The sequence below is a fragment of the Octopus sinensis genome, linkage group LG14 (assembly GCF_006345805.1).
Source record: "Octopus sinensis linkage group LG14, ASM634580v1, whole genome shotgun sequence".
Lineage (NCBI taxonomy): Eukaryota > Metazoa > Mollusca > Cephalopoda > Octopoda > Octopodidae > Octopus > Octopus sinensis.
Window position 1 is genome coordinate 18,013,522 of NC_043010.1, and position 12,683 is coordinate 18,026,204.

The window sequence follows — 12,683 nt, forward strand, 5'->3', positions numbered from 1 at the left end:
ATATATATATATATAATGTCCATTATATGCAGTAGAAGCTGTATTAGATTAAAATAGCCACGTATGTATCATACTTAATGTAAATACATTGCAAAAAAAAAAAGCAACTTTATTGCTGTATTCATCTGGAGATCATATATTGAAAGGAGATGAAAACCTTCCCTGCAGTGGCAAGTGCAAATGCTAGATGCATTTCTGCCTTGTTGGGCTTTCATATTTTGCTTTTGACTATTTTGTGTATTTCAAGTGTTTTGGGTTTTTTTCCCCCATTCTTCAGTTTTGCTTCAATACTGGAATGTTTTTATGAATAATGTTGTATGTTTCCTTATTTCGTGTGTGTGTATGTGTGTGGTGGGGTGGAATGCTTGTGTATTGTGCTTTAAAATAGAATATTTGTTTTATTTGAATTATTTTTGTCCTTCTTAATTCTTTAATGTATATTGCTTTGACCCATCCATTATCAATTAATCTTTTTGTGTAGTATCCTCCAAGTAGTATTTGATTTATTTCTTGGAGTCTTTTATTCTGAGTTTCAAAATTCAAAATATTTGTGTTTATGCTTCTTACTATGTTAACCCTTTCGTAACCAACCCAGCTGAAACTGGTACTGGTTCTGAATATAAATATTTTGTTTTCATAAGTTTTGAATTAAAATCTCCCACCAAACGTTAGTCATAATTCATGTTCCTAACATTAGCTTAATGATAACTAAATTATTTTACTAAATTCTTTGTTATATTTAAAGTATTTGAAAGAAACACAGAGCATCTCAAAATAAATACAGTAGCAAAAGGGTTAAAATATATTATAGAGAAACAATTCTTAACCCTTTCGTTACAAATCCGGCTCTGGCTCTGTAGTACAAATGCCTTGTTTTCAAAAGTTCTGAATTAAAATCTTCCACCGAACCTTATTCACAATTTAAGTTCCTAACATTAGCTTAATGATAACTAAATTATTTTACTAAATTCTTTGTTATATTTAAATTAGTTGAAAGAAACACAGACCATCTCAAAATAAATACAGTAATGAAAGGGTTAAATCAAAAATTAATTTTAGTATATTTTGGGTGTTAAGAAGTAAATAGTGTGTATTGTTAACATTAGCATCTGTCAGTTTCTAGCGAATCTCAGTTTATTAAAATATCCAAGAGGTGGTGGGTGCTGAATGTATTCCACTGGGATTTGTATGTTGTTGTTTGTGTTATGAAGTAGGGTTTTGAAATCCTTAGTTGGTCAGCACTATGGGTTCACAAAATGAGGCAGTCAGCCAAATAATGTCTCCAATTTTCTAACTGATATTTATGGAAGCTGATGCCATACTTTAATGCAGATTGTTCATATATTTGAATGGTTTTCAGAATGGCTTTCAGTTGTATATCAAAGTTACTGAGATTGTGTTCCAAAGATGCAGCCCTGTAGACTTAGTCTTAATTCAAAATCATCAACATGTGGCCTGTTTATACACACTGAAGTGGATTCTTTACAGGCGTTAGATATTGTTTGGCTTTTGTGATTATTAGACTCCCATATTTATGATTTTTTTTTCATTCAAAGTTCATTAGAAAGTTGTTTTCTAGTTTGTTAAACTTTTTCAGTGTAGATGAATGACGTTCCTAACTTTTTCTCCATTTTTGAGAGAAGTTGACAAAAAAAGCCAAACGCACTATCCTCAACTCAGTTTCCTATGGCCATGAATGCAATGACCAAAACAGTATGATTGAATACAAGTGGCCAAAATGGAATCCCTCCTAAGGATCTGTGGAAGAACATTACTTGACTGGGTGTATAACCCAGAGATTAGGAATCTTTCCAGGTCAAGCTTCAGCCATAGTGCTGGTACTGCAGACATGTGATTAGAATGTTGCTAAAAAGAATTGCAAGACAGATTCTTCAAGCCAAGTCAACTGGCAGGAGACCTTTGGATAGACCAAGAATGAGATCATCATTATCATCATCATCATTTAACATCCATTTACCATGCTGGCATGGGTTGGGTAATATCAATAGTCTGAGTTGGTCACAGCTGGAGAGCCTAATAATGATTGCTTCTGATAGGACTGTATAAAGGAGGTGCCTGAGGACTCTACTTCCATGACCCTCCTAAGAATAATGGAAAAAGATGATGGATGGATGGTGGATAATTATTTACTATTTTATAAGGAATCACCTCTTATATTAGGGATGTATCTAACTTGCCATATTATGAAGAACCACTCTCTAAATCCAAATCAGTCAGTACTCAAACAGAATGGGAATATTTCCAGGAACACAAAATTAATGACATCATCAGCGTTGCCTTGGTTACCAGCGTCTCCTTAATGGCACTCGAGCCCTATGCTAGTAGGGTATTAAGAGCACCATCTGAGCATGATTGTTGCCAGAGCGGCTATCTGGCCTCCGTGCCAGTGGCATGTAAAAGACACCATTCAAGCATGACCGTTACCAGCATTGCCTTACTGGCACCTGTGCCAGTGACATGTGTAAAAGATTCGAGCAAGGTCGTTCCCAGTACCGCCTGACTGGCACGTAAAAGCACCCACTACACTCTCGGAGTGGTTGGCGTTAGGAAGGGTATCCAACTGTAGAAACTCTGCCAGATCAAGATTGAAGCCTGGTGCAGCCATCTGGTTCGCCAGCCCTCAGTCATTCATCCAACCCATGCCAGCATGGAAAGCGGATGTTAAATGATGATGATGATGATGATCAAAGAAGCAGTTAAGAGATATGATGTTGTCATTATTGATGTATTGAGTACTACAAAAATACCATGTTCTTTCTAGAAGACCCACCTGTTATGAAAAATTTAACAATTCCCAACCAAATTTTATTTTAACTGATGGCAATTTGAGTGATAATCTCTGAAAAAAAAAAGGAGCAAATTTTTTGACTCCAGTCATCGTTGAGACAAACATATCATTGTTCCAGTTGCCTTCATCTTTTTGAAAGTTATGAAATTGTGGAATCGGTTAAGTATTTGTTAATGAATGGTTTTTAAAGTCTCCAAGTGTATTTTAAGCTTTTTTTCTTCTCTTCATAATTCTACATGTGTGAAAAAAAAAACTTATTTTTTTTGTGTTAATAAATATGAGATAGATTTGGGTAAAAGAAAAACAGGAAGATCAGTTAATTATGATTTTCTTCAACATATTCCCCTCTCAGATTCACTCATTTATTGCAGCAGTCCTTCGGTTTTCCTAAACCCTGTGAAAGAACTCGGAAGGTTGGGTCTCCAATCAGGCCTTTCATCATACCCTTAAAGACAGAAACTTCTCAGCTCACCCACCTCATACATATTGATGTACATAGCAATTAATATAAACTTGTTACCAATTCAAATATGCTTGAGGCTTATTCGAATTCATAAGAAAGCCATCCACTGTATTTTGTTGTGGAGAAAATTTCCTGCTGCAGATAAATAGGTGTAAATATATTTTCAAAGGAGAGTATTATATATATATATATATATATCTGTTTATGTTTAGGTGTGTGTGTGTGTATCTGAGTATTATAACTTGATTATAATCCAGCCCCCAAATGAACCTTATTAATCTCTGTACCATCATTAGTTGAGGGTTAGGATTAATGAAATCTTTTCTCACCTGACCCTGTCCTACCCATAGACTAATCTCTCTCTACCCCCCCTCTCTCTCTCTCTCTACTACCCTTTCAGTTTATTTCTTTAGAAACTGTGACACACTAAAGTGTTGTCAGTCCCTGTTATACTTTACTCAGTTGGGACATCGTCTATCTCAGTGAAGTCACACTCTACCTTCACTCATTTAGGACTACATATACCTCAATAAGGCCTCACTCTACTTTCATTTACTAAGGACAACACACACCTCATTAAGGCCTCACTGTATCTTGGATAAATAATAACTGCAGCCATGAACAATTCTAAGCAAGTTAAACATCACAAACAATTTGACTGTCTTTTGGAGTGTCACAAACTGTTGTTTCACTTTTTGAAGGTAGGAAATGTCTGTATGTATATGTAACCATGTGTGTGTGTGTATCCTTGCCCCTTTGTTTAGTACATTACTGTAAATACATTTCCAGATACCTACTGATTAATGGCAAAGCACTCCCGTCCAATACATTTTATCTTTCCTTCACTGACACCCACAGAAAGCTACTATTCTCTGGCCTTTTTTAATATTCCTCATCTCATCAAGAGCTCTTGTATCATTTCATTAGAAAGCCTATTTGTAAGCCATGTTCCCTTCAACTGTTCCAAATGACCAACTCACATTGAAATCCCTCAAATTCTTGGTATTGCAATCAACAATGAACTTCCATGGCCACCTCTATCTATATCATGACCATCTGCAATACTCTTGTGCCGGGTTTCTCAACCTTTTTACCCTTGTGTAATCCTTAAAATAAATTCCCTGTCTCAAAGAACCCCGGCACAAAATAAATTATACACTATGTCTTTCTCATGCTTTTTCCATCATAATTCATGTGGTAAATATTATATCATATCATGTGTGTATGTGTGTGTGTGGTTGTTATATATATTTTTTTTTGATAACCTAATAGGTTACAGAGGATGATGCCTATATAACAATATTACAATAACCAATAATATTACGATCATGAAATTAGCATTAGCTTATCTCACTCTTTCTTGCGGAACCCTTAGGAACCTTTTGCAGAATTCTAGGGTTTTGGGGAATCCCGGTTGAGAAACACTTCCCTAGTGAGACACTAATTACAGCATCTTCTTCTTCTCCTCTTTTCTTTATTACTTTCTTTCTTCTTTTATTCTGTTATCACATTTCTTCCAGTAGTTCCAAGGTCATCATCAAATCTGACAAACAATCACATACACACACACACACATATGTGTGTAGTAAGAAGCTTGCTTTCCAACCACATGATTCTGGGTTCAGTCCCATTGCATGCCACATTGGGCAAGTGATTTCTACTTTAGCTTCAGGCTGACCAAAGCCTTGTGAGTAGATTTGGTAAACTGGAACTGAAAGAAGCCTCTGTGTGTGTGTGTGTGTGTGTGCACGCGCGTGTGTGTGTGTGTGTGTAGGGTGCGATGGGTAAATTGTTGCCATTTTATATTTTTAATGTGCACATGTGCATTGTTTTTTTTTGGGGGGGGGATTTTGTTAACTACAGTGTATAGTAGGGTCAGTTGGGCATCATCTGTGACAAAACCAGCACCGTGATGCAATTCAGTCTGCCAGAAATTTTTTAAAATGCTGTACTGCTTGGCATTCGTGCTGGAAGCTCCAGGATTAACATTTCAGAGTATTTGGGTGTCAATCTCAGGACAGTGCAATCTTAGGACATGTACCAAGAGTGATAAAAATCCAGCATCCAGTCAACATGATGGTGTTTGAAGTGATCATTAGTGATGGCAACGTTAGCCTCCATTCATCTTCACACGTGGCCTCACACTTAATACAGAAGCCTACACCAAGTGCCTGGAGGAGGTAGTGCCATCCTAGGTCAAGAGGGTGGAAGACCCTATGTCTGACAACGGGACTCTGCACCATGCCACACAAGCAGGAGAACCTAGTCATGACTGTCCAACAATTTCTGTGACCACATCACCCCTAACATCTGGCCACCTAACTCCCCAGACTGCAACTCCCTTGATTATTATGTGTGGGGTGCAGTTGAGCGAGAGACCAACAAAACTCCTTGTATCACCAAGGATGAACTGAAGGCAAGGATTATGGCAGCATTCACCAACATAAACAAGGAAACCGTCCAGAAGAGTTGCCGAAGATTCTGAAGTCATCTGGAAGCCATGGTTGAAGCCAATGGCGATTTTATTGAATAAATTTATTCTTTAGTATTTCAAGATATTTTTATGTAATTTTGGTAAATATATCTATTAAAATGAGATGTCACTGTTATTTTCGTTTTTGTGTAATTTAGACAAAAATATATTCACCCCACCTTGTGTGTACGTATATATATATATATATATATACACTTACATACATGTGACCGCATGTGTATCATTGGCGATTTTCTTTCTCCGTCTTCCCTGCTTTGGGCTTTTTCCATGTCTCTGATGAAGAGCTCTGCTCGAAACATGAAATCCTCTTTCTTTTCTTTCATCTCCTGAGCATCCAATAACACAGTACTTGTTCCACATCCTTGCATTGTTGTTCTTTTCTTGCTTGTTCTTGTTTGGATTTACTATGTGTGTATATATATGTATGTATAGATATATATGTATATATGTGTCTGTATTTGTTCCCTTCACCATCACTTGACAACCGATGCTGGTGTGTTTATGTCCCCATAATTTAGCGGTTTGGCAAAAGGGACTGATAGAATAAGTACCAGGCTTTAAAAAATAAGCCCTGGGGTTGATTTCTTCGACTTGAACCCTTTAATGTGGTGCTCCAGCATGGCTGCATTCAAATGACTGAAACAAACAAAAGAATTAAAAAAGTGTGTGTGTGTTTTAAAACACACACACACATAAAACTTTCACTCACCCCTGTTCTTGACTTCCTTTCTCTATTTTATTGCCATTCTTCTTTTTGTACTGCTAGTCTTCACCCTCACATCACAGAGCCACATATTCATGACACTTACCGTAAGACTTAGCACTGTCCACCCGTAGTATTCTCTACCTTCATTTCACCCTAATCATTCTGTTTGTACTTTATATTCTGAGTCTTTTCCATTCACCTCTCCAGCTTTTGCTGTCGTTGCTGCCTCTTCTGTCCACCTTCTTGGTCACTTTCCTTCTATGAACAACAACATCCTAGTATTGTGGAAACTCTTTCATGATACAAGGCAACCTTACTCATATTTGCTATAATAAAATGCACCCAGTACACTCTGTAGGGTGGTTAATGTTAAGAAGGCTACCCAGCCATAGAACCTTTGCAGAAAATGGAATTTATAAACAAGCCATAGTCCTCCAAGCCAGTGTTACTCAGTGGTGGTCCGCGGACTGACACCGGTCCATGAGCCACCGGCTGCTGTATGTGGCGAGTTCCCAGAAAAGAAAGAAATATTATAAAATGCTTATATAATATTGTGTTATTTGTTTACAAAATAAATTTAAGATAAAAAAAATTGTCAACTTTTATTATATTCATTAAATATATTTCGTTTTGGGATTTGGTTTGCAAGATTCTTTATGTGAGTTCGTGTGTTGAAGCATATTCTGTTGTGTCTGGGGAGAGTCGTTTTCTTTTTCTGCCTTATAATGTAACACACTCACCGGTAAAATTTCCATTTATTCCTTATTTTTCTTTTTTCTTTGAAAATTTTAGAAAAATAAAAATAAGGAATAAGTGGAAATTTTACCGGTGAGTGTGTTAAATTATAAGGCACAAACAGAAAATGACTCTCCTCAGACACAACAAATTAAATATATTATTTCCGGTATAAATTAATACTAATAAGAAATATTACTGGTCCCTGGCACATTGGGGGGGGAAAAAAAAACTGCCAACATGCCACATGAGATAGTTTGAGAAGCATTGTTCCAAGCCATCTAAGAGGGGGAGTAACTCAGAATGGGTAATTCTGATTCAAACCAGCATAACCTGTCCGATGTATAACAACATGGAGAGCACACACACACTTGTTTTTGTACACACAGATATATATACTCTGTATTTCATGTCCCTCTTATCATACTAACATCTCTCTCTCTTTTTGCTGCAGGCCATGGGAAACTCAAAGTGGAGTAAGAATGAGGCAGCAGTACTCGGTATGCCACAGCGTGAGCGCCAGCTCCACCTTGCTGTGATGGGCAATGAACGGGAGACCGTACGAAACCTTATTCTGGAAGGTGCAGACATAAACTACCCTTGGAGCAATCCTACAGTACCCAGTGTGAAAGACAGCACCACACCTCTTTTGGCTGCTGTCTCATTGAATCATGTTGATATTACTATGGTGAGTAATACACACATATATATATATACACACACACACACCACACATATATATATATATATATATATATATATATATAATATATATATATATATATATATATATATATGATGTCGGCTGAATGTTGTTGTTGTTGTTGATGAGTAGGCCCCGTCAGCCTTGATCTGGCAGACTTATAGAAGATAATCCAGCCATGACCTCCTCATCATTTTAAGATTACATAAGACTATTAACCAATGTGTTCTTTCTTTATTTAAGATGGTAGGTTATAATTTGAGGGAGATTTGGCTGCTATTTTTTATTAACAAGCTGAGTTAACTACTGCCAACAAGTTGACTATATTGTGGTCCCTTGTTAGCAGAAGAATTGGTGATGTCAACTGTGAGTGTGGACAAGGTAGATTTAGCCATGATGTCATAGTTATTGCTCTTTTGTGTTCTTGGTGGTGTGTGTACCCCAGAACAGTGCACAGGGTACACATACCCTAATGATGGGGCTAGTTTTGTGTCTGTGGGATTGAGTGGAAGAAATAACGTCTTGTTTTCTTCTTACTGGGTCGTCTTTTATGTGCTGTGAATGTTGTGTGTGTGGTGGAGGAGTGGGGGGGGCTGTTTGTAACTTCTAAGAGCTTTCTCTTCAGTGTGTGTGTTTGTTGGTTCTGTTGCTGTTATCTGATATTATTGGTTATAAGGAAGCTAGATTTGGTTGATGATGTCCAATAGTTGTGTAACACATCACACATATGTGGTTACATAAACATTACCACACACACACAACACAAAAGCTTAAGTAAACACTCTCTTTTATCATTCCCTAAATTGCTCGTTGTTTGTCTACATCTTTAAACAAACAACCATGACCCAATACAGTCACTGCTGAAATGGCATCCATACCACCACCAACACAACGCTACCACCTGTGCCACCAACACTAACTTCGATTTACCATTCCATTCCAGATCCTTCTAAATGCTGGTGCCAACGTGAATCTAGCTGACCGCAATGATTGTACACCTCTCTACAAGGCAGCCTATCATGGTCGTCCTCACTTGGTAGATATCCTAGTTCAGGCTGGTGCTGATATTAATCGTGCTGATAAAGACGGACAGACACCACTCTATATCTGTGTACAGAATGCCATCGTGCATTCTAGCTTTGCTACTGTACAGAAATTACTCACTGCCGGTGCCTCTCTTGATAAGTGAGTACATGACTTTCATGATCAACATTATCTCTCTGTTTCTCTTTCTACCGCTCTCTTTCTCTCTCTCTCTCTCTGTATGTATATATGTGTGTATAAATATATATATATATATATATTCAAAATGTGACCACGTGTGTACCGTTGGCGATTTTTTTTTCCTGTCTTCCCTTCCTTGGATCTTTCCTTTTCCTATGTTTCTGATGAAGAGCTCCGCTCAAAACGTTAAATCCTCCTTCTTTCTTTCCTTTCCTGAGCGTCCAATAACACTATACTTGTTCCACGTCCTCGCGTTGTTGTGTTTTCATGTTGGGATTAACTATATATATATATGTATATATATATATATATATATATATATATTATATATATATATAATATATATATATATATGTATATATATATAAAACAGAAAACTGGAGAATTTTTGGTGTTATTTATTCTGTATTACACATGTTTCATTAACAATGAGAACTAAATAGGTACACATGTAGAAAAACATGTCAGACATCTCCTATTACTAATTCATCAGAGTGAGAATTATGCAGATATGCTTCACGATGACACAGCTTGCATTATAACCCTATCTACATTCTATATATATATATTTATATCTTTTAGATTTGTTAATGGGAAATGTTGGGAATATGCAAATAAAGCTCCTATTCCATTATGCCAGACACAGTCCAAATGATGTTGACTGGTGAACGAGTTTTGGGGATTGCACTGAACTGTACTGATGACCGCAGATACTATGGGCTACACTGTAATCATCCCAGGAATACGGACTCTGATCTTAAGAGTCATGTAATTTGTGGAAACGCGCGTAGCAATGCATTAAATGTTTATAAATTCCATCCATGGATTGTTACTATTATATATATATATATATATATATAGGCGCAGGAGTGGCTGTATTGTAAGTAGCTTGCTTACCAACCACCTGGTTCTGGGTTCAGTTCCACTGCATGGCACCTTGGGTAAGTGTCTTCTACTATAGCCTCGAGCTGACCAAAGCCTTGTGAGTGGATTTGGTAGACAGAAACTGAAAGAAGCCTTTCATTTTCATTATATATATATATATATATATATATGAGTGACTGTATGGTAAGTAGCTTGCTTATCAACCACATGGTTCCGGGTTCAGTCCCACTGCGTGGCACCTTGGGCAAATGTCTTCTACTATAGCCTCGGGCCAACCAAAGCCTTGTGAGTAGATTTGGTGGACGGAAACTGAAAGAAGCCCGTCGTATATATGTATATGTTTGTGTGTCTGTTTGTCCCTCTGACATTGCTTGACAACCGATGCTGGTGTGTTTACACTGTAACGTAGCAGTTCGGCAAAAGAGATCAATAGAATAAGTACTAGGCTTACAAAGAATAAGTCCTAGGATAGATTTGCTCAACTAAAGGCGCTGCTCCAGCATGGCCACAGTCAAATGACTGTAGCAAGTGAAAGAAAATACACACACACATACTAGTTGAAGAAGTCAATAGATCAAATTTGAATAACCAGTCAACTTGATCTTCAAAATAAATTTGACTTTGCACTCGCTATAGAGTCACTCCATTGTTATTCTTAATAATAATCTTTACAATAATAATCCTACTTCAATGTGGTTATGTATATTAGAGTGAAACCACTATGTGGACATCCTTATACTAGAAATAGATCTGCTATGGTCTTACTACTAAGAAATGTTCTCAAGAAAAATTTAGCAAAACAACCAAAACGTAATCGAGCAAGACAAAAGAAAAAGCAATAAAAATATGGATTGTTTTGCTAAATTTTTTTTGAGAACATTTCTTAGAGGTAAGATCATAGCAGATCTATTTCTAGCATAAGGGTGTCCACATAGTGGTTTCCCTCTAATATGTATATAATACAATTTTACTGAACCTTCAGTTTTTTTTTATATGCTAGACCACTGGTGTGAAATCGATGTTAATTAAATTAATATCTAATTTCTCATATTTGAATTGTTGCCAATTTTTTTTCCCCTGTCTTCCTTTTCAATTGGACTTTCCTCTGTCTCATGTTTCCCAAGAAGAGCTTTGCTCGAAATGTAAAACCATCTTTCTCTCCTTCCTTGAGCGTCTGCCAATACTTTACATGTACCACATCCTTGCGTTGTTGTTTTTTTGTGTTTGTTCTTTGTTTTTTTGGGATTTATACACACACACACAACACACAAACCTCTCTTTCTGTTTGAATTGTACTGTCTTTCTCTATTAATATTCCCCTGCATACATGTCTATACGAACTTGTTACTCTGTGAACTACACTCTGATCCCTATATATTTCTCTCTCTCTCTCTCTCTCTCTCTCTCTCTCTCTTTTATTAACCTCCCTGTTTGTATATTGCAGATGTGACAATTCTGGCAAGTCCCCACTGAATGTGGCTGCCCACTGGAAGTTAAAGGACATGATAAGTATCCTACTGACTGCGCACAGTGATGTGAACATGACTGATAAACGGGGCCACACCCCGCTCTATGTGTGTGTCAGCTCGTTGAGCACCGGCCTCTACAAGGAAGACCTTAAATACCAAGTGCCCTGCATCAAGGTGTTGTATTGTGCTGGCTGTGACATGCTCAATCTCGTTGACTGGCTGAAATGGAAAGGTCCCGGCATCCCTCCTGAGCTGCTGTCTGACAAGGGTGATGAAGCATTCTTTGAGTGGTACACCACCAGCATACGGTCGCCGCACTCCCTCTGCAACTTGTGCCGTAAGGTGATTCAACAGACTCTGTGTGCAAATAATTCCTCGCAGGACTACATGAAGCTTGTATCAACTTTACCACTGCCTCACAAACTGCGTGTCTACCTGTCTCGCAAAATGTTTCACTTGCCCACATCCTGATAAAGATGACTGATTCTATGTATGGGAGAGAAGGAAGGAGTGAGTGAGAGAGAGAGAGAGAGAGAGAGAGAGAGAGAGAGAGAGAGAGGGATGTTAGGTGGAATGGTGTAGAGATGAGCAGCAGTGGTTCAGGGGTTATTTCTGTGGTGGTGGTGGTGGTGGTGGTGGTGGTGGTGGTGGTGGCAGTGGTGGTGGCGGCGGTGAGCTGGCAGAAACGTTAGCACGCTGGGCAAAATGCGTAGCCATATTTTGTCTGCCATTACGTTCTGAGTTCAAATTCCGCTGAGGTCGACTTTGCCTTTCATCCTTTCAGGGTCGATAAATTAAGTACCAGTTACGCACTGGGGTCGATGTAATCGACTTAATCCGTTTGTTTGTCCCCTCTGTGTGTAGCCCCCTGTGGGTAATAAAGAAATAAAGAAATCGGTGGTTGGGGATGGTTGTAAGGATTTGGAGCTAAGAACTTGGAAAGTAGGGGTTTAATGATGGGGAGAGATAATCTGGGGGCTGAATCAAGCAGATTCCTTTTTGTTTTTTATTTGCATAAATCCCTACTCATAGACTGACACCAGCACCACCAACACCACCACTTACCTCATATACACTCTTACCACCCCTACTACTAAATTACTTTCACACACACCACCACTACCACCACACTATAACACACCCCTGCCACACTGATGCCATCACCACTGCCTCCCCCATCATGTATGTTGTTCCA

General features: G+C 38.0%; 1 protein-coding gene across 4 annotated transcripts in view; it reads left to right on the forward strand.

Annotated features, from left to right (window-relative positions):
- LOC115219038 (serine/threonine-protein phosphatase 6 regulatory ankyrin repeat subunit B) overlaps nucleotides 1-12,121 on the forward strand; it is a 47,601-nt gene extending 35,480 nt beyond the window's left edge. For all 4 annotated transcript variants that reach the window (XM_036508704.1, XM_029789085.2, XM_036508703.1 and 1 more), the window contains 3 exons: nucleotides 7,662-7,895; nucleotides 8,854-9,095; nucleotides 11,464-12,121. In XM_036508704.1, the coding sequence (XP_036364597.1) occupies nucleotides 7,665-7,895; nucleotides 8,854-9,095; nucleotides 11,464-11,959 (969 nt within the window). In that variant the 5' untranslated portion in view covers nucleotides 7,662-7,664 and the 3' untranslated portion in view covers nucleotides 11,960-12,121. The remainder of the gene's footprint in view (nucleotides 1-7,661; nucleotides 7,896-8,853; nucleotides 9,096-11,463) is intronic.
- The last annotated feature ends 562 nt before the right edge of the window (nucleotides 12,122-12,683 follow it).